Source organism: Ptychodera flava, chromosome 21 (assembly GCF_041260155.1).
Source record: "Ptychodera flava strain L36383 chromosome 21, AS_Pfla_20210202, whole genome shotgun sequence".
Taxonomy (NCBI): Eukaryota; Metazoa; Hemichordata; class Enteropneusta; family Ptychoderidae; genus Ptychodera; species Ptychodera flava.
In genome coordinates this window covers 973,805-996,693 of record NC_091948.1, presented here as the reverse complement: position 1 = coordinate 996,693, position 22,889 = coordinate 973,805, and the positions used below count along the sequence as shown (strand labels likewise).

General features: G+C 37.1%; 2 protein-coding genes across 5 annotated transcripts in view; one reads left to right on the top strand and one right to left on the bottom strand.

Annotated features, from left to right (window-relative positions):
* The window catches only part of LOC139121057 (alpha-aminoadipic semialdehyde dehydrogenase-like), a 32,696-nt gene extending 28,721 nt beyond the window's left edge, over nucleotides 1-3,975 (bottom strand). Inside the window, exon 1 of the mRNA XM_070685660.1 lies at nucleotides 3,759-3,975. Within this exon, the coding sequence (XP_070541761.1) occupies nucleotides 3,759-3,947 (189 nt within the window). The 5' untranslated portion in view covers nucleotides 3,948-3,975. The remainder of the gene's footprint in view (nucleotides 1-3,758) is intronic.
* Nucleotides 3,976-4,052: 77 nt separating this feature from the next.
* Nucleotides 4,053-22,889, top strand: part of LOC139121056 (integrator complex subunit 3-like) — a 40,988-nt gene continuing 22,151 nt past the window's right edge. Inside the window, exons 1-19 of one of the 4 annotated variants that reach the window (XM_070685657.1) lie at nucleotides 4,053-4,423; nucleotides 7,524-7,607; nucleotides 8,264-8,347; nucleotides 9,256-9,369; nucleotides 10,053-10,137; nucleotides 10,763-10,829; nucleotides 11,152-11,293; nucleotides 12,046-12,175; nucleotides 12,621-12,718; nucleotides 12,818-12,865; nucleotides 13,551-13,694; nucleotides 14,336-14,423; nucleotides 14,811-14,890; nucleotides 18,149-18,240; nucleotides 19,298-19,389; nucleotides 20,196-20,357; nucleotides 21,029-21,155; nucleotides 22,079-22,145; nucleotides 22,561-22,664. In XM_070685657.1, coding sequence (XP_070541758.1) covers nucleotides 4,352-4,423; nucleotides 7,524-7,607; nucleotides 8,264-8,347; nucleotides 9,256-9,369; nucleotides 10,053-10,137; nucleotides 10,763-10,829; nucleotides 11,152-11,293; nucleotides 12,046-12,175; nucleotides 12,621-12,718; nucleotides 12,818-12,865; nucleotides 13,551-13,694; nucleotides 14,336-14,423; nucleotides 14,811-14,890; nucleotides 18,149-18,240; nucleotides 19,298-19,389; nucleotides 20,196-20,357; nucleotides 21,029-21,155; nucleotides 22,079-22,145; nucleotides 22,561-22,664 — 1,880 coding nt within the window. In that variant the 5' untranslated portion in view covers nucleotides 4,053-4,351. Of the gene's footprint in view, nucleotides 4,438-7,523; nucleotides 7,608-8,263; nucleotides 8,348-9,255; nucleotides 9,370-10,052; nucleotides 10,138-10,762; nucleotides 10,830-11,151; nucleotides 11,294-12,045; nucleotides 12,176-12,620; nucleotides 12,719-12,817; nucleotides 12,866-13,550; nucleotides 13,695-14,335; nucleotides 14,424-14,810; nucleotides 14,891-18,148; nucleotides 18,241-19,297; nucleotides 19,390-20,195; nucleotides 20,358-21,028; nucleotides 21,156-22,078; nucleotides 22,146-22,560; nucleotides 22,665-22,889 lie in introns of all 4 variants that reach the window. The other 3 variants (XM_070685655.1, XM_070685659.1, XM_070685658.1) reach the window with 3 other exon arrangements.

Below are 22,889 nucleotides of genomic sequence, written 5' to 3'. Positions count from 1 at the left end.
TTGTCGTAAAAAATCTAACTTGAGCCTAGTAACAGGGCAGAAGCTGCAACCGTTGATGATTTTTGCAATCTATCTAATATATCGACTAGTTTCCTGCTGTCGTCCTACAGCATGCTCAAACACACAATGTTCAGTTTGTCGACGAAACCTGTATATATAAATATGTATTTAGGTGATAGTTTAATGAGAGTCCAGACTGACAGTCAGTTGTCAGCACTGATACGTGGTACACATACACAGGCTGTGCTAGCAAGCTGAATACAGGACAGTTCAACATGCTGTAGAGAGTAGAACAAGAACGCAGTTGTATAATAAACTGAACAAAAATAGTGTCAAAATTATCAAAGTTAATGCAGCTACTTCCTTTGGGCAACTGTCACTATAAGATACTGCCCTGCTACTGTAGTATATACGTGAGCAGTGACAGAGATAGCTCTGACTCCGATATACATTGTAGTTGAAGAAGAGTTTGTGTCAAATGACGCTCATGACAGTGAAACATTACCTAAACAAGATCAGGCCAGAAAGCAACACAGGGAAGAACACATGGAAATTTTTGCGTTCTAGCATATGAGAATAATTAATCAAATATTAAAGAAAAAAGAGGGGTTCACCATGCTTGATTTTCTAAATTTTCACAGTTTTGTCATAACATTATACAAAAGTAAAACTTTGAACAGTGGAGATGAAATGAAAAAATATATGACTAATTATTTATTTGTTAACCAAATTTGCAATTATTACACTCAAAATTTCAGAGATGAATACATTAATTTGATGGAATATTTCAGTCTTCCAGTATTGTCAATTTTGAGTAGCATCTAATTCATATATGTCTTGTACTTTTGAAAGAAATTTTTGGTAGCTCACCGTGCTCAGTTTCAGACTCCATATTTGATTTCGCGAAAATTGCAATTTATCTCTAAAATCTTATTCTCCAGAACCAGAACACTGATGGCAGTGAAATTCCACTTTTGTCATTCTTAGTGAGAGCTCTTTCAAGTTTGTGAAAGGCAATTTGATCGGTCACATGGTTTTGCTGCCATATTGTATTTTGCATAAAACATACGATTACGATTGAAACAGACAGTAAATATGAGATGATGTTCAAAATTCTTCTTTACAACAACTGACTGTTTTCAAGCTGAAATTTTGCACATAATAAAATCACTGCAAGAACTGGAAACCATGTTAATCGCTTGGGCCCCGCCAACGCTGCTTGCAGCTTTAATATTTCATTATATTTGTTGTTCCTCAATTTTTCTTTGACAACTTGTAATCTTTCTACATATTTATGTTGAGAGAATAATATATTGGTTTTTACACTAGTTTATTGACTCCTGTCTTGTGTTTTAAATTTTCACAATGTACAGAAGTCAAATAGTCCCATCTAGATATTGCCTGTACCATTGAGATATTGCAACAGAAATCCAGAAATATGATTTCTTGGGTCAGAAAAGGGAAGGAAAACATCGAGTGCACTGAGGTGTAAAGTAGTGAATGCTTATATCATAAGTGCTGGGGAAAAAAAAACACATGAGAATTGCTTGTGGTAAAAACATTTGCGCTGCCTATGGCAGCATGCTAGCAAAGAACACATGAGAATGAATTTCCAAAATTTTGCTCATTTCAACTGCATTATGACAATTCCTTTTTTATTTATTTCTGTCTGTTATGAGAATTTTTTTTCTCAAGCCATTACAGGCTTATTTTTTTCTTTTATTTCACCTGGTGACAATTTTTTTTCTCAAAATCCTCCATACCCCCCCCCCCCCAAATCAAGTGGTTCTCCCCTAAGTGAGTCCCTGACCTATGCGGGCCAGTGGATTACTTCCTCAGTAGAACTGATATGCCTGCCGGTACCATCATTCTTCAGTCGATCAAAGGCGCCTTTCGTACCAAAAAATACACGACAGCCGCAAAAGTGCATCACTGTCAACGTCATAACTATAAATCATATTGAAATGCACAGTGAAACATTCACAAAGTAAAAAATGTGCCCACACCGAGAAACAAGATGGCGTCCGATTCGATTCTCAACTCAGATTTTGTCCTAGAGTTGTGCGCATGCGCAGACGGTAGCTTTAACGAAAGCGAGTCAAAATCAAGTAAATATAAAATAAAAATGGATAAAAATATTGTTTAAAAATAATACAAGGCATGTATCACCAAATTTTGAACATTTCTGACGGCATTTCAACTATACGAACACCCATGCCAAATATCACAATAATCAAATCAGTGGTTTTGAGGAAAAATTGAAAATAGTGGTTTTCACAAAAAAGCTAAAAAAGTGACTTTAAAATGATTCAATCAAAAAAAGAAAAAAGACCGTTTGAGATACATGCCAAAGTGACCACCAGACCAAATTTCAGAAAAAGTTACTGAAGCGTTTCTGAGATACCTGCGTCCACAGCATACGGCCCACTGTATGCAACAACAGAGGCCGCGTCATCACATTAGTACTTTGGGCCAAAGGCCCAAAGGACTAAAATGCGTAGAGAGTCAATTTCAATGCGTAAATACGCACGATTTTTGCGTAAACGCGAACTCTGTGAAAGCGCTGAGAGATGAAAGCACTCTCATCCATGCTTCTGTATTGCAGAGCATGCAAGGATTGGCCCCATTCAATGGAACCTCAAGTCTACTCAAAAATTAGCTGCAAAATTGTGGCTCTATGGTGAGGCGGTCGGTGATGTTTGGTTTTTGCGACCTCACCCACCAGTAGAGCTACAATGCTGGTGGCCCTGTAGCGTTCCATATAAGCGCATCGCACATGGCCTGGCATTCTGGTGTGAAATCCTACATATTTACTGCATTTGGTCATAGCAATTTATCACTACTGAAGACTAAACACTATACTACACACACTTTGTCGTTTATGGGGTTTGGAATTTGTTCAATCACATTGATTGCATTCCGAAAACATTTCTGGGAACCACCATTACCAACTTCCGATAATGGCGGCTCCCAGAAACACGGATGCCCCACACTCAATGTTGTTGGAACGCCATCGACGCGTTTAAACAAATTCAAACCCCATAAACGACAAGGTTAGTGTAGTAAGTATGGTGTTTAGTCTTCAGTAGTGATAAATCAGTACAACCAAATGCAGTAAATATGTAGGATTTCACACCGGAATGCCGCACCATGTGCAACGCGCTTATTTGGAACGCTACAGGGCCATTGGCATTTTAGCTCTACTGGTGGGTGAGGTCGCAAAAACCAAACATCACCAACCGCCTCACCGTAGAGCTACAATTTTGCAAATTGCAGCTGGTTTTTTGAGTAGACGAGGTTCCACTGAATAGGGCCAATCCCATTCTTGCTTGCTCTGCAATACAGAAGCATGGATGAGAGTGCTTTCATCTCTCAGCGCTTTCAGGATGTGTATCTTAGAACAGCATTGCACGATTAAAGAGTCTTGTGGTACCTCTATGACTTAATTACCGATTAACAAAGCTGTAAGGAACTGATCGGTTATTGATATGATAACAACAATCAACAATCGTGTTTGCTGGGAGAAAGGAGACATTTGATATATCGCACAAAATAATTAGATAAGTCGAAGCGTGAAGCAACAATAAACTAGGTATAAGTATAAAGCACATGCATGCACCGTTATATTGTGGCTGTCTTATTTATCCCGTTCATAAGTGACAGCCTGGTACGATTCCCAAAATCCTACTGTACTTATCGTATTGACTATTGTATTGTAATTTGTAATGTAATACGACACACTTTGTCGCACTTCATACCTCTCCGCTCGCATACCACTGGCCTGAGAATACACCATCGTTTTCCTTCTGCAAGCCAAGATCTTTCAACCACTCGTATTTCTTGTCTTCAATGAGGTAACCTGTACTGCTGGTCGCCATCTTTCTGAAGTTGTAAGCGTGTTTTACGCGAAGCGCCGATCTTCCGATATGGATTGTTATACGCCACATGGTGTACAGGTCTGTTGGTTGCCTCAGTGCAGTGAAAAATGGCGAGTGTTTTATATTTTTGATCAGCGCCCTCTAAGAAATGTTTTTGTAATACTTGGGCGAGGATTTAAGTGGGAATTTGTTCGTCATAAACCACGCTTCCCACCATTCTGAAGAAAATGGTAAATTTCAATGAATATTAATCCTCACTGATCCTTCAAAACAAATTTTGAACGGTTTTGACAACTCAACAGATTTCAACAGTGAAAAGTGAGCCGTAGTGGTAAAAATAGCCATAGTTAGGGGCTCTCACCGTTCCTGCCGTCTCAGTTTGGGAAGGGAAGGAAACAGCACGGGCAGGCCTCAACTGTGGAGCGTAAAAACTGTCTGGTACCTTCGCCTGCTAGACCGTAAAGTATCGCAGAATGGATGATAAGGGTGAAAAATCACGATTGTTTAATACGAGTGCGCTCGATCCGAAAGATGAAATCGAAGAGGTACGTATATACAAGTAAGCTTATGACCACAACATTGCAACAGCAGCACAATGTGAGTGCAGTCTATCGTAAATCCCAGGCCATGCACTGTACATTGGCCAATCCAAGGGACAACCAAAGTATTTTGAGGGTGACAGTTTGAGAGCAAGTCCCCATCTTGGGACAGAATGCAATACTAGCAAAGCTGCATAACGCATTAAATCAAATAAAGGTTATACATATCCTTCCCTGACTTGATTCTGCGATATTGAAAAGGAGTGAAACAAAAACGTAAAGTCCGATGTACAATCGTAGTACAATATTGTGTACAACAACTTGAACAAGGTGAGCTCTGCGTGCGCGTGCCAGCCTTTGAGTTGCTGGGGTTGCGCCGCCAACGCTGCTCTAAGCAACTCGTAGACCTGCTGAGCTTCCCGCACAACCTATGATGTGTGCTGTCTGTATATTCAGTGACTTCATTTTCGTATGACAATTTTGCTCTACATATTTGAGAGATTTATTTGCAATATTCAGCTCTAAAATTTAGTTTGTTGCTCATGTGTCGTGTATCCACAATGAGTTCATAGGCTCTGAGCAAGATGATAAAAGCAGGCAAAACATTTACAGAGAATAAAAAATCACAAAAGTTCAAAATGCAGAGGAAAAAATTACAACAATGCAAAGAAATATAGAAAACAGTTATAAAATATGAAGACAGTTATTAAACTTTACTATACTTTACTTTATTGCTCAACAACACACTCAGGGACTGTGGAATGGCAAAAAATTACAAAACTCAATTAAAAACTTGGTAGCGGGGCATAAAAGACAAAAAATGTTTGTCATAGCCCATAGGCTTGCTTAAAAAGATAGGTTTGGACTTAGAAGAAGTCAAAGCGTGAGAGGCAAGACATTCTGCAGCTGGGGTGCAACGTTAGCAAATGACTGCAGTGAAGTTTGCTCTTTACGGTTAAACAAGGAGATGCTTTCTGCCAGAGCAAAGATTATGTAATGACTGATGTGAAGTGATGAGATCGCAGATGTAAACAGGCACCAGGTCATGCATTTCATGAAATGTGAAGAGGAGAGACTTTAATTCTATTTTCTGTTGACAGTGGTGTATAGGAAACCAACGAAGAGAAAAAAAAGTTAATGTGATTCTTTCATATTTCTTGGTCTTTGCAATGAGTCATGCAGCGTTGTTTTGTGTCAGTTGAAGTTTGTTTAGGCTAGCCTGAGATGTGCCAAAGACAGGACCATTTCCAAAATCTAATTTCAAAGACACAAAGGCACACACAATGTGTATGGTCACTTCCAATGTCAAATACTTCAGGATTTTGCCAATAATTTCTGATGTGATTGTTTGCATTCTTGCACACTTGATGGATATGATCTTCTTTAGTCAATTTATTGTCTAGTATAACCCCCATCGGTTACATACTTTTGCTGGTGATGTTATTCTGTGATCAAAGACGCTGGTACATGTACTTGGGATGTTGATACTGTGCAGAGTTTTAGATTACCCAGAGAATATCACTTGCCATCTTCTATCTTGTCTGAATTGAGTTTCAATATGTCGTGTTCAACCATCTGTCGATGTTTGTCACTTTAATTTTCATTTAATTAACAGAGGGTGTCATGTTTTTGAATTGAAATAGTTGTACAGCTGAGTATCATCAGCATATCGCTGAAAATTGACCTGGTGGTGACGGATGATGTTACCACAATATAAGGTGTACACTATTGGACCCAACACAGAGCCTTTGGGAACACCACATTGCAATGGATGCAGTTGTTATGGTGTGGTCATGCATTTATTGTAATCTGTTGATACAGTATTATCACTAAATCATAAAATAATAATCATAATCTTTATTCCCATATAGCATTACATATTAAAAATCTCAATGCACTTGATATTGAAAAGAAGTGAAAAATGACAACGGCAAACATATTTAATGAAAGTAACAGCTTGTATGGTTGAAAGAGATCAACAAATAAAACTCATCCCAAATGAAGACCCGTACTGGTACAGGTCTTCATTGGGATGTCCAACTTTGAGCAAGACATCCATATCTGTACCTTACATAGGTAATTGTTGTATAGACTAAGACAGGAACAATATGATGGTGTGATACTAATTCCAAAGGCATCATCTGACTTAGGGTAATACTGACAATAAGAGACAAGTTTCTGAAAACACAAACTTTGCTAGTTTTTTTTTTTAGCACAAAACCGCTGGAGTGCTACCCATTTGTTCCCTTTATCATTAATAGCTGTGTAGAGGGACTATGATCCAGGATAATTGTAATCTGTATTATGGTGGATTAGTCTAGGTGCTGGTGGCAAATGATTGATTGCCATGGATATATTCATTAGTGATGTGATAACTCAAGTCAAGCATTCAAATTGACATAACATTGGACTGGTAGGAGAACCCACTGCATCTAGAACCAGGGATTGAATTCTCAGTCTGTGTACACCCAAATAAAGTTGTGTTCCAAATTATTCATATTCATGTACAAATCAAAACTCATTAACAATGGCAAAACAACAAAACCATAATAATTTGTTGACCAAAGGTCTTTCCAAAGTGGCAATACAGTAAAATGTTGTCAAAGATTGATTAAAATACTTGGCGTTAACACCCTGATATTGATGCATGGGTAGAATTTTTAGCTTCATCTGTCATGTTAATACACAGCAGCAGGTGTTGCATGTAGTGTACATACAGTTATACAGTGCACTACTACAGTAGAATAATATGTATTGGTGCTCCATCATCATAGAGTTGGCAGAGTACCCATACCTGTCTGCATTTTTCAGTCTACATTGCTATTCATGAAAGCAAAAGGAAAAATGGGTGACTATCTCATCATGACCCGAATTTTAACCATATTCTGCATACTTTGAAAATGAACAACCTTGTCATTGCAAATCTAGTAATGTCTTGTCACTCTTGATAAATTGTTTTACAGTAACCTACATTTATGTCATTTTCATTATCATTAGAATAATTCCCAGCGTATATGTGTCTAAATATGTTTAGAGTTCTACTTGGCATGATATTCCGTGAGCAATGCTAACCACTTACAGTACTGGTACTTTCTGTATTCTCTAGCGCATGGAACGAGGACACAGTATTCTGACAGAGCTGACATCAGGACTATCAGAGAGGGAAATTCATGATGCTTTAAATGCTCATGTAAGTAAATAAACAGATGTGGGATTTATTGCTCTAAAATACAGCAACAAATCCAGCATTCTGAGGCACAGTCCTTTGGTGTAGAGACTGTAAACATGACTTATATGCTCAGTACAGATCTTGAAGTTTTCCTTTCCTAGCAGTATTTAATTTTGTTTGCCGGTTCACTGTTATTCCAAATTCAATTTGGACTAAACAGTGGTGGTAAAAGGGTGGAATAAAATGGTATAATAATAGATCTAGCATTACATGGCAAGAATTGTAGGGCCTGTGGGTTTATGTTGATGCTTGCTAAATGCTGAATGATATAGCTGACGTCAGCACAGGTCTTATCTTTCGGACAAGAAACAACCTTTGCTTAATTCTTCAAACTCCACCTGACTCCACATCTTGAAGATTTCTCAGTATTTTATATCGTTATCAGTGTCTAACCAGAAACCTGACTTTGAAAGATGAACATGACAGAAAAGGTTTGTTTGTTAGCAGCAAATTGATAAGGGCATTTTGCTTACAGCTGTAGTATCCTTGAGCCAGTGAGAATACTTCATGTATTTTCCACCATAAAACATGAAATGGATGTATGCCCTTGTTAGTTATTTTTGCAAATATGTAATGCATAGCTTTACAGAATTTTTTTCTCTGTTTTAATCTTTTAGGTATGCAAGGGAATGGTTCAACATGAAGAGATTTCTCTAGGTTTAATGTACAGTATATTGGTAGACCCTCCGTTGGCTACAAAGGTAAATGAGATTTTTCCATGGGCACTTTCAAAGGATGACACATGTTTCACCAGTAATGATTACACAAAGTTTTTGTCAAGAGTGGCACATTTGTATTGTGTTGGACTTTGAAGGTCTGCTCACCAAGTTTCCCCTTGACAGACTAAAGATACCATATCAGGCCACATTAGAAAAAATGTAACCGTCACAAAGGCCATTTGTGTATGTTGTAAAATCTTAAAATAACACTGGTATATCTCTCACATCAGCTTTTAATTAGTTTTTAGCAACTTTGGGAAGACTTTTGCAGATGCTTACTGTTATTCAGTGATGCTTCAACACTGTAAGAATACAAACTTTGTGTTTGGAGTTCAGAAAGTAAAAGTACAACACTATCCTATCATCAACAGCTCATCCAAAGTTATACCTTATTATGGCATTTCCATTGGTTTTAGGTGTGAGTTTGAGATGACTATAGTTTGAAGGATCCTTTTTGAATAGCATTTGCTTTCATCATAATTTATACATTTCATAAAGTAGTGCACTTTAAACAAATGAGTTTGGTGTTCAATACTGTAAATCTTTACAGAACAGAAACCCAACAAAATAAGAAAAAGACCAATAGCCAATAGTCATATCTTTGCCACCTTCAAACATAATGGAATAGTCCACCATACTAATCATGATTTATACAGAGGGTTTAAATTTACATTTATACATGTAGTTCAGTTTCATACCTCTTCTATGTGCTTGAATGGATACATGTACGTAGGGATAGAGTGTGTACATATCAATTTCTAAACTCATATTTACTCATCTGTTGATACAACTCTAAATTCTAATTTCAGATTGAACCCATTGTACACACTTTCCATGATACTTGAAAGAAGTAGCACGTCTGGTGGTAATAATTTGAATTTTGCTTTCAGAGTTACAGAGACATGGCACTGATTACTAGAGATGGTCTTCAACTTGTAATTATTAAGCTCAATGAAATTATCCTTGGCAAATATCTGAAACTGCATGAGAAGGCATCGCCACAGGTGAGTTTGCACAGCCTTCTGTATCGAGTTAACTTCTTTGGAAATTCACAATATTATATTTATTTCGTCAAAGGGATGCCATAATAGCTAATCAGCTTGAGATACCCTACCAGGAAATGTGCCATAGAACTATGTCCATAACTTCATAGCGGTATGTGCCTAATGCCTTATCTTGCAGTGTTCTAACTTCATGTATTGTACGTCATTACATGCCTCAATGTGAGTGCAAATCAGTGCATTGATTTGAATAGGAACATCTGGGGAGTTAGTGAGCCAGTTAACGATGTACTGACTGGTTTCCATGGTTACCCGGTCCAGTGAAGCCCTTCAATGTTTTCGACATCAAAGTAGACGCTTAACGCTAGATGTAAAATATCCATGCGCCCACTGCTATTTTGATTTTCATTAAAATCTGTTTGATGCTGGTCGATAATGGTAAAATTGTTTGAAAATGCCCTGCATGTAACTAAATGTCATGTAGCATTAATGTGAAGAGGCATGTAATAATATATATTATTGCCTGAATACATGGGTTTATGTGCCCAAGAGCAGGTGACAATTTGCTCGACGCCAGGAGGACATATTGTCACCTGCTGCTCACATGTAGCGTTGGGTTTGACAGGGTTCATACTGATAGTGATCGGGCAGTTTTCTTTCTAAAACTTGACATGTTTATTTCACAGCTTGTATGGATTGTCAGGGAACTAGTGAAGAACTCTGTGGTTGGAGCAGATAGTGTGTGTTCATCACTTCTCAGACAGATAGCAGGTATGACAGTATCCATGACAATTTTGTGTTTATCAACCAGTGTTATCTGTGGCCAATAGTCTCCCCTAGGCCCAGAGCCTTGAATTACCTTATTTTATATAGGTCATAATAAATCAAGAATGGAAAAGCATGTGTGAAGACTGTCCACCCTATAACTTATCAGTAAAGCTGTGTTGATACATTTCAGGTCATTTTCAGTATAACACATGGTGCATGCAGACCAATACAAAATGTGTAGCTCAACACCATGCTTGTGCACAAATGGAATTTGGTGAATAATTCGTTTATATAATATGGAAAAAACCACATGTAGACATGATGTGCATATGACAGAATCAAAATCAGTCCTTGCTCTCCACCAAGTTCACTACAGCCCTTATTGTATGTTCTTGACAGACCTACCTATGGATTCTCTCACAGCCCTTGCTGGCTATGCACTATGGCTACTGTAGCCTTGTTCAGCATAAGCCAGCATAGCCCGCTCAGTGAGCTTTTGTGCCAGCTTGCTGAGCCAGGTTATACCAGCCACAGCGTGTAGCCATGGAGGGATGTGAGAGTCTAAACTACCCCATACTTCATTTATGTCTCATCTGAGTGGAATACCTATCACATTGTGTACCTCTAGGTGGCGACATAACCCCCAAGAATATCTGGCTTGCTGAGAGTATGTTAGATGTGTTAACTGATAACAGGTTTGTTTTCTATGGATGTTTGCAGGTTTTCTTCACTGAAAATAGAAATAAAACATGGAGATGAGAGATTTAGAGGAATTTAACATGATGACCATTTTCAGTTGTGAATTATTGTACATTTGAGAATAACAGATAAATAGTAAATTATTGCTAGAATGTCACTAATGCGTATTTGCTTTGTATTAAACTCTGTCTTTTGTGACACAAATCAGAATGTGTACAGATAAATGGTCAGGAATGGAAGTGTACAGATAGTAAAGGTACCGGTAAAAATAAAAATGAAAAGTAAGACACTAAAATTAAATGTTGTCTATCTTTGCAGGCAGTGGTTAGACAAACAGTCAGGATTTATACCAATTGTTGTTTATACTTATCTGCGTTTGATAGAAGATCACAGTGGTCAGCTGCTTGCCAATCTCAGACAAAGAGAAGTGGAGTTTTGTATTTCTTTACTCCGAGAAAAGGTAAGAATAGTGGTCAGTTTTCATGTATTCATCAATCAGTGACTGCTATGCATGACATACCATTCACACTTGATATTCACCCAACAGAGAATGTCAAAAAAGCCAGAGAGCTTTTAGAGATGACATTTCTGACCCTTCTAAGAACTGTTCCCTGTAGATGACAAGTTGTCATGGTAAATTATTCCACATTTAATAGTGTTGCTACTCTTGAAAAATCACAAGTTAACTTTAAGCTTGCAAACATTGTTTAAACGATGCCTCATCACTGAACGCAGCACATACTGGTAGTACACTTATTCTTTGTCATCACTTCCACAGTGGACAGAGAATTGAATTCAAGAAACACTAAAGTGACAAAAAAGTAAATTTAAGTGAGCGTAGGTGCCATGCACTGCTGTTTGGTGACAAGTACATGTACTGTAATGAATTTTATTTCTACAACCACACTTTGTATTTTATTTAGTGGTGTAAAGTACAAACTGGCAAAGTTAGTACATATATCTACTACCGGTAGTTATGGTAATTTTCAAGATCACAAATCAGTAATGTTCAATTGAAGTCAAAATTTTCTGAAATATTTTCTCAGCAGAAAAAGTGTATGGTGATGAATAGTTATTGCATTTCCATGACAGGACTGTTTCTTTGCAACACAAGATTTGTCTAAAGGTAAAGTACAAACAATCAATGATCTTCTGTACTGTTTGAGGTTTGCACTGAACTAAAAGCCGGATTCCTAAATTTTTCTGTTTCAGTTCATGGATTGTTTCATGATTGGGCGTGACTTGGTCCGATTACTGCAAAATGTTGCCAGGATACCAGAATTTGAAAAATTTTGGAAAGATCTACTTCACAATCCACAGTCACTGAGTACACAGTACACAGGTATATAAATCCATCCATCATTTCATATTTTGAATGTAAACAAATTTGTCCATCCCTGCATAGGGTCGATCATTACACAAGCTTACAGCAACATGTAATTCGAGAATACTATACGTAATGGTATTTGTAACCAAGCATACAATTTGAACAATCAAATATTTATTTTATAACCAATCAAAAAATACTAAAGTCAGTCATTACACAAGCTTATGGCAACATGAATTCAAGCTTACTATTCTTTAAAGTGTGTTATAACCAATCATACAATTTTCTGATTCACAAAATCAGTTGATTTTTCAAAGACATGGTGTCACTTTAGTAAAATGCCAAATATCAGAAAAGACTTGCTGATGACAATTGCTGAGTAAGGAGTATCCCGTCTTGTAAAGTTTGTGTCCATGCTGAAGTACCGTTCTAAAGCTTTTTCCAATCATAAATTTTCCAGGAATACTTCAGCTGCTGAACCAAAGAACATCCAGGAAATTCCTGCTAAGTCGTCTAACGCCAGATATGGAAGCTAAAGTTGTTTTCCTGACATCCAAGGTGAAGTTTGCACGAACATTTTAGTTTCAGTGTATCCGTTTTCAACTTTGTTTAACTGTAGCTTGATTTACCAGTTCACTTCTTTTTAAAAAATCACAGGTAAAATTTGGTCAGCAAAAACGCTACCAGGAATGGTTTCAACGTCAGGTAAGAAACTCAGAGTTCATTTCATCTGTTGTACTTTATGTATTACAGTTTGCTCCCATCCTTCTAAAAACTCTTAAACCAAATTCAGTGTTTTTGCCAGGTTTTTGAACGTTGGTATCATTATTTCGGAAATCTGGTAACATTTCTGCTATTCCATAATCTGATTACATTGATATACCAATAGCAAATCCTGTAACTTACTGTCTGAACAGAAACACAGCAATTTAAGAAATTCTTCAATTTATCTGAGTCAGCCTTCTATAGAGAATATTCTCAAGTCAGTGTGCTCACAGGGCGGGCAGACAACAACTACCATTTAATCATAAATAGAGAGGAACATTATAAAGTGAAGGATAATACACATGTATTTGTTTTTTCGTACACCTTATGTTTTTTTCTCAATATGGTCATTATAATAACTGATATTTGTATTATCATGGGCTTTGCAAATGGTAGCTTTCATGAAGACCTCCTCCAAAGCCTACGCAAAACAAAACTAAATTTTAAACATCGTCATAGTCCTGAGAAGATGCCTGCAATAACATAGTATGCTGTTGGCTGAGATGCTGTTATAACAGCCTTATTGAGGGGCTTTTTGTCGTAGTGTATGGAAGTTACTCATTAAATTCAGTGCTTTCACACTGTATGTAATCTAACATTTTGTGACTTCAACCCCTACTTGCAGTATTTGTCGACGCCTGAGAGCCAATCACTGAGATGTGACTTAATTCGTTTCATCTGTGGCGTCATCCATCCATCCAATGAGGTACTCTGTTCTGACATCATACCACGGTGGGCTGTGATTGGTTGGCTTCTGACCACGTGCACGGTAAGCATCTTCTCACTGGCTAATTCTCTTTAAAACTTCAATATCCAAGACTACAGGATAGTTTTGATGTGAACATTTCAGGAGTTTGTTTCAGCATTATGTTATTTTTTCAGGTGTTTCATAAAAGCTTGCCCTGCTGATTATAGTTGTTGCTTACTTGCCAAAATGACAACAAAACACTGCAACATAGAAGAAAGTCATGGCTTTTATCAGAGTCACTTTAAAACACTTGTAAAATAGGCGTACTCTAACATTGACAAATACTTTCCAGCGCACACATAGTAAATTAAGCAATCCCTGTGACAGGTGATAGGTTATCATATTATTTTTTGTGTGCAGCTAAGAAACAAGAAGTGCAGTAATCGTGAACATTTCATAACTGTATTTTCAATCTTCATTGGACGACTGCTGTGTCATTCCAGTGAGAGATTATTTGACAAAAAGATGATATTTTTAACTTCCAAGCTGGCGGTGTTAATCCAGAGATAGAACCAGGTCTGTCATTCTAGTTTGTAAGAAATCAAAAACATTGCTGCAATTGTCATTTCATTTTCTATCAAAATACCATGATATTTTACATGTAATATTAATAGAATTTTGCTAAATTGCAATAATTTGTTAAAACTTGTCAATCTTTTCAGTCCAATGTTGCCGCTTCCAGTGCAAAGTTAGCTCTCTTCTATGATTGGCTTTTCTTTCAACCGAACAAAGACAATATCATGAATATTGGTGAGTAAACATCAACAATTCTTGCCGAAATTGCTCTCACTTCAAGTACACAGGAAGGTTTTATGATAAAGTTCATATGGAATATTTGTTTCACTGTATGAATAAAAAAACTATTGACTGACCAACAAATGATACTTCATTCTATTAGTTTAGTGGGCGAGTGTGTATTGCCAGCAAGGCCCTCCATGCCTCAAGAATCAGATGCAAATGTAAGCAGACAGTATCTCATATTGTGGAAGTTTGATTTGAATTTGCATAATGGTTAAGCTGTTCACTCCCTATTCCCTGTGAACCAGTCCAAAACTAACCATTGAAAGTAATGGTTGGGTCAAACCATTGTGGGGAAAGGGTCAAATGAGTTATACAAATTCTCTGTGTTTTTTTCAGAACCTGCCATTTTAGTAATGCATCATTCAATGAGGTCACATCTTGCTATCACTGCTACGTTGTTGGATTTCCTATGCCGGGTAAGAATAACATACTTTTATTCTCTTTCACTTTTTCAATAAACCCAATAATCACATGAACTGGCCCGAATCTCCACCTGTGTGACGTAGAACAGGACGGATAAGAAATCCGAATTACCCGTTTTACGTCATCAACCGGAACTTTTTTCGTGCATAGTACCGTTCATACATGCGGGTCGCGATGTGAACATAGACCGATTTGTTGTGATCGATGCCGTGCTAGCTCGCACGTTATTTTTACAAAAAGGTGACCCGACAAATCCACACATGGGAACACAGGGCTCGACATAAGCGCTAGCCCACTAGCCCGAGGCTAGTAAATTTTCAAGAGGACTAGTAAAAATGTCTCCGGAGGTAGTCCTGCGGACTAGTCAATTTTCAAGTTCCGTAGTTGTCCAGGAAAGTTTATCGCTACAAAACTAATGGGACGCCGGGCCACTCATTCGTTAAGAATGAACCAAGCCTCGATCATTTATATAAAAATAAACTAACTTTTACCCAAACAAATTGGACAGTGAAACAGTGAAGCAAACTTATTGATCACCAACTTAAAATGAAAGTTTACCTGCTACGGAGAATCAAATTGTACTGTACACGCCATAGTAACATTGCCCCGGGAAACATGGCTCAACGCTGAGCATCAAACGGAATTGTCTGCACGTCGTGTATTTTGGTTTGCTTGAAGCTCATCACTTCGCCTAAAAACATGAGCAACCCCACAATTTCGTTCAAACACTGTATCCTTGCCTTTCAAAGAAGATTTTTCTCAAGATTTCTTCAGGGGCATTCCCAAACAACACCTCCGATAGTTCGTAGCCAGCTTGACCCTGCTTTAGAATGCCTCCACATGCTGACCTCCATATATAGTCAAGACCCCCTAGCTTGATTGAAGCTGATCTTAAAAAGAGCCATCTAGCTTGCCAAAACAGTGCTATGGCAAGTTGCTACTGCTTGTACAGGTGAGGGAATTCCTCACCGATAATAACTTGGTGCTAGCACTTATTGTTTTGCCATTTTAGTAGAAAAGTGTAAATTATTGGGGCAATAATAGTGAAGTGAACCTTAAAACAGTAGTGAAAAAACAACGTATGAAATGGGTGTATCAGACTGTTGTATCCAATCACTTCTGGGAGTCATCGGTTATTTTTGTGCTAATCACATTTTGTTACCAGTAACTGGCAAAAACTCATAAAAGACACAAGCACATGAAATGGTAAAATGCAACATTTTTACTATTAAAAACAAAATTTTCACAAACCATTATTACAATGAGAGGTCCTCCCCACAAGCTGGTCAATTTTAAAATGTGATATATGTCAAAACATGAAGGCACTCCACAGGAACATTTGTGATGGCTGTATGAATTTCAGTTCTGGAGAACAAATCTGTCCCCATTATGAACAAACATGTTGTTTGCAAATTAATGGCGCAAAACCTGAGCTATGAAGAATTTTCCAACAAATTCTTTCCTACGTCTGATTTTATTCTTGATGGTAATAGGCTATTTTCATGACCTCTCCTCCTACACAGGACATTTCATTCAGGTTATTTTTGTGGTTTATATATGATTCAAAGTTAAACATTTTGCAGTAAGCAAATGTGCTAGTCTTGCATGAAAGTTAGTTATTGGGTTTAAAAACCTTTGCGACAAAAAATATGAGAGTGGTCATATACACCTCTTTACAACATGAGAGCAACATTTGGCTTTGCTTTAGCAGGACTAGTAGATTTCATTTAGGACTACTAAAAATGAGCTGCTACTAGTCCTTCGGGCTAGTGGATGATTTGACCTTACGTCGAGCCCTGGGAACATAGAAGGCATATTTGTCCTACAAATTTCAAGTCGCTAAAACTATAGCTTTTCCAGAGAATCGAATGGAGATACCGATAATCGTTTTATTTTAATGGCTCAGTAACGTCGCGGCTCCAGTCGAGTCGTGTAGGCTCAATGTGGACGTCGTACCTGGCAATCCCGGTTGGCGATAAAACCGAAACCTACACCTCAAACTGAATAAATGAATACAGTATAATCTTCGGGAAAGCAACATAGGCGGCACATGCCTAAAGTCATTCGACTAACAACGATCAATTTCCTTAATCACACAAAAACTGCGTAAATTCTCGCTCGGAATCAAACTTGCAGCGCGGCATAAGCATGATAAGGCTGTAGCGAAGACAAGCTGTCGAGCTGTGTGCAGCGCTGTGGAATCCCATGTACTTCGAAAGTTGACTCAGACAACACTCAAAACAGAGTTTCCGTAAAGTAACAAAATTAGGATGTATCCATGGGCGAGATATGTGTCAATGCAAACATCAAAGTTCGTAAGACGAAAACATTGAAGACCGAGATCGGGATTGACAAGTTGACAACGGCAGAGACCTGTGACGGCAACGTTGTGGGCACAAACATGCAATGACTCGTGTCATCGAATGGAATCTTTCGCGCTCGCAAAGGTCGTAAACTTGTGTGATATTTTGAAAGCCACGGCATCTCTGAGAATGAGAATTACTGTTTCGATCGTGTCGTTGCATTTACTTCATAAATCTATTTGTAAATATTCTAAGTAACTCTGAATACTATAGCTATCCGTCGTTAGCACGGTGAAAGCTATGTCCGCCGATGGCCAACTTGCCTTGGCATCGGTACAGCGCGAGACAATGATTGACACGTTCACGTGACCGAATCCGTATGTCTGGTTGGTGGAGATACCATTTGATGTATCAAATTTCAGCTTGATGGGATTTATGAATGAAAGTATCTCCTGGGTGACGGGCCGCTTTACTCTTTAAATGAAAGTAATCCGCGTAAGTAAAACACAAATCGCGACGAAATTCATGCAATTTGTTACAATAATTTTGATCCATCTACGTCAAAAGAAAAATAAGAAGACTGTTCATGTGATAAATATATAATCCCATGGTATTTTTCTCTGTTTGACGTCATCGTATACTCGCGTTTTTCGCGGAGCTGCAAAACTTCTCGCCTTCGGCTCGAAGTTGTACGGCCCTGCGAAAAACACTCGTATACGATGACGCCAAACAGAGAAAAATACCATGAGATTATATATAATAATCAAATAGCAATACAATCTGAAAATCCAATAATCAAGTAGCGATACAAACTGCAATTCTTCCAACATGCATGTAACATCATGTTGAGGTCAGTCCATTTAAGAAAAGCCATCACTGTGTTTCCTGTGAATATTCCTATGTTGATGCTAAGATATCAGTTTTGTCTCATATCCAATCTTTCAACAGATAATGGCAAATTTCTACCCACCAATAGAGGCTCAAGTTCGGCAGGGAATTCAGACATCGTTGAAATGCATCCTGGCTAAAAGAGTACTTCCGTAAGTCTTGTTTTTACATCACACTTAGATTTAAATTAACCCTTTGAGTGTTGTAATATTTCCCACCAAAATTTTAATGCCGTTTTTTACCAAATTCTATAATTTTTTTTGTAATCTTTTTGATAATTTTGGACCAAATGGACATCACATTTCATTGGCTACAGTTTTTTATCAAAATTTGGGCAAAAATCTGACAAAAATTGACAAGGGTATATTTTGTAAAAGCAACAAAAATTGACTTTGGCGTTCAAAGGGTTAAACCAGACCAAACATATGGTACCCATGCCATTTGATCTTTCAAAGATTGTGTACATGTCTCAATGTAACTGTGTGTAACAGTAACGATGGTGAACGAAGTTCCTGGTATTACTGTATACATTGATATCCTCCTTTGTCATGCAAATAAATGTTCCTTCATGTAACAGTGACAGTCAGGAATGAAATCCCAGGTATAACTGTATTCATTGATGTGCATACCGGTACATTGAAATTGCCGGGTATAACCTTATTCAATGATATCCCATTTCATACAAATGGCAAATATCAGATTATCATCATCATTTCAGAAGTAGCTATGAAAGAAATGCTGATATTTATAAATTTCCAGATGTACTAATTTTTAAATGAAAAAAAGTTTGCCACAGTATTGCAAACTTTGCATGTATCTATGCAACAAAGAGAAATGAATACTGGTAACAGATTTATAGTACATCAAATGTATGCAGATCTAGCTTATCAAACATTTGTTTGTAAGTTTCCAATATACTCTTGCTATCGTTAATTCCTGTGTATCTTCTTTTTCACATCAACCACACCACACTGCAATGAGTTTCTGACTTTTATTACTTTTTCAATCATGTTTGTGTTTTGCCTGTTTGCTATACATGCACTTTACCTTAGTTGAGACAACATGGTAATAAAATATTTGTAAATGTCTAGTAATCAATTACAGTGTGCTTTGTCGTCACCCATTCCAGTAGATTTGAATGGTATATATTGAAATACTACAAATGTATGAATACTGCTTGACATGGTTTGCATTTCATTCAAATTTCAGGACATTGCAACCTCTCTTTGATAACAACAAATTAGATAAGGAATTGAGAGCAATGATCCGAGAAAATTTTGCCGAGTTCTGTTCCCAAGAAGGTATGAAAGATCAGTTAAGTCTGTGAATATTCAAAGATGCACATATATTTTTCTGCTTGTCATCAGATATTCCAACGTAATTTCTAAAAATCATATTTTCAAGGAGAGTTATCAGTTTCAATTGATGAATAAAATACATAAGTTGGACAACATCTTGGATAATGTCGTCTAGTACATGTGGTAAAGCAATCTTATTTACTTGACTCCAGAGTAGTGCCTCATACATGTGATATTTGTATCAATTGTATTTTCTAATAATAATGATTAAGAATCCTGCATGCAGTCAGTATGTTGTGGATAAATTTGCTGAATCTCCAATTTGGTAATACTATTTCCCAAGAGTTGTGTCCTACATAGAGCAATGTTTTCATGTACATGTGTACAATTGTAGGCAAATGTCAAAGCATTCAAGTTTTAGCTTGAAGGCATCTGTAAACTGAAATGCTTAAACTTTTGCTCAAACTTTTGCCAAAGAAACTTACCGGTAAAACCATTTGCATTCCAAATCAAGAATAAAAATCAGTGGTCACTGTGCAAATTTTATTACTGGAGAAACAAATTACCCAACATGGACTGACATTTGGAATTTACAAATGGCTGGCATCCACATGTTTAACTCTGTGGGGGAAAAATAGAATTTTGATTTTCATAAAACTACAATGGTAAAAAGTTTGTACTCCAAGAGCTTCAAAATAACTCCCACAAGTAATAAATCATAGAAGATTGGAACAGTTTGAGAGTTCGAATATCTCTCCCTTAGACATATTCTATCTTAACATGCAATCTGTTTAATTATTACACCACAGTTGGGAAAGTAGAAGATGTTCCGTCACAACCACCAACACCAACACTTCCCGTTCCGTCATCACCTGTCATTGGCAAGGAAGTACCAGAGTTTCCAGATCTTGAATCCCCAGGTAAATACGATGAGGCTATCTTCAGTGATGAAGAGGATGACAATAATAAAGGTATGTGGATATAAACAAATACTGTTTAATAATGGCTTGATTGAGATTGCAGCCGGCTGGTGATTTTTTGTTATTTGGAAATTTTTGTCATTGTACCAATATTACTGTTTTGCATTAATAAGAGGTGCATCTTGAGAGCCAAATGTTATAACAGTAATAACGTGTGCTTTAATATTGTGTGTGTTGACCCAGAAATGGATATCTAGGTATTTGTGCTGAGGTCACATCGTCAAGTAAGTCTGTACATTTTACCCAGTTGTAGTGTTCATGGATCATTTTACGTGGGGTTTCTTGGTATATCAAAACAATCATGATATGATGGTATGATAAAATGGTACCACAATATATTAACAAATGTTAGCAAATCTCAGCAAAAATCACAGTATTTGCATTACAATGGGATGTTATTTAATCAAATAGTGGTCTTATGGCTTTAATGATTAGAAAACAGTGGCCATAGAAAGTATAGAAGAAAGTTACGTCCTTGTTGGCACTGTTCCCAAGTAATCATCAAAATTTGTCACTGTCAAAGTGCAATTAATCAAAATATATATCATGATTTCTGACTCTAATCACAATAAACACCATGAATTTATTGAAGTCTATCCTTGTTTTACACTGTGTAGTTACTTGTAACATGTTTGTGTGGACTTGTCTTTTTTTACTCACAGGAAAGTTGAAGTTGCAAGAGTACATGTTCAGGCCGATTCGTGATGTTGAGGAAGTGGACTTAGAACAGTGCATTGAACAGTTTTCAGATGAATTGAAAGATGTTGCTGGGAAGCTGTACAGTGAAAGGTACGCAAATCAATTATCAAATCAACTTTTCATTTTATTGCAGTCAGGGTGTTTATTGAGTGTGGTTGATGCAAGTGATAATTTATTTATGCTTTTAAAGCTGTTCAACCATCTTGGATGATCCAATTAAGGTTTGTAATTATATTCTTAGAAAGTTAATTTTGTACATTTTTAACCTTTTACCTGCGAGACAGTATCACTTCCCCATCTGCTAAGTCAGTAAAAAGCGGTATTGAGCCAAAATCATATGTATTTTCACCCACAAGGCTTAGCATGTTATAGCAGCTTTAGTCTGTAAAAGTCATGTTTCTAGTATTTATTGTATCTCTGTCGTCAGGGACCTTCAAATCTTCAAGTCTTTGTTAAAATGCACCATATGGGACATGTTTTGCTTCACCACTTTTAACCAACTTGACCTGATGGTGAAATATGAACTTGGCAGGTAAAGGGTTAATATGCAACAAGCAGTTTCAAATTTCTGTAGGGACATGTTCCAACATTGTAGAAATCAATAGTCACAATAGTCTGTGACAGAAATATGTGTGTTGTAAAATTGCAATATTGGGCACCTGGTTTCTATTATCTGTTGTTGTAGGCTTTAAAACACAGTCAAAACTGACAAAAGATCTCTTGTTGATACAGCAGGGATGATTTTTACAAAGTTCCTATCGCATTATTTTAGTTCAATATAGTCAAAACTTTACTAAAAGCCTGTGAGATGTTACAGCAAGATTTAAAGAATGAAGGTATTTTCCTTCATGAAACTTTGGTTATTATTTACAATTCAAATTTCATCTAGCGTATCATTTATAGTCAACAAACCATTCCATAAAACAGTTTACAATATTCCCAGAATTTGTGAAGACTCAACCAGGTCACAACATGGCTGCATTTAATACATTTCCATATTCCGTTTTTCCCAGGGAAGAGATTGATTCCGAAGCACAGTGTGAAACCATGGAAAGTTTGTGTGAAACTCTGCTGGAAATGGTCAGTGTGAATAGTTCATCAGTATTTCCATAGTGACAAGACTGGCATATGTTTGTTTCCTTCTGATGAAATACAGATACAAACAATTTCTCATAGTGTAAAGCTCAAGTAACTTATGTAACAATACTTATCACCTTTTAAATATTTTTATTACGTATATCAGTGGCAGTTTTTCCCAATTACTCCATAAAGTGTGTTGAAATAAACAGTATCTGATGAATGAATTCATAATCTGATATGTCAACAAAAACTGTACAATGCTTGCTGGTACACATTAATGTTGGACTTGTGATATACATGATGATCAAGTACTTCTACTTGGAATGGAAAGATTGTTAATGATGAGGAATTTCAGCGGAGATGAACTTGAGGAAGCAAGTTCAAGTTCTGTAATTTGTTTTTGGTTTTTATGCAGGATGAATTTGACACTGAGCAAGCATCACCATTAGCAGCATTTCTTTGCCAACTTTACAAAGATCATTTTTCAAGACAACTACTGCCACAGGAACTAACTCAGGAGTGAGTAAACAATGTCACTCATATTTGTATTACTTTCAATGCAAAGTATGATCACCACTCAGGCTGTTTTCAGAGAATTAAAAATGCCATCTGTAAGGACATTTACACCTTCCACCAATACAACCAAGCCATGAGTGCCAAGGTCATGATTGGGATTTTCATCAAAACAACTGCCAGTCTTAAAATTGTAGCATTAAACAATACTGTTAATCTTTTCACTTCACA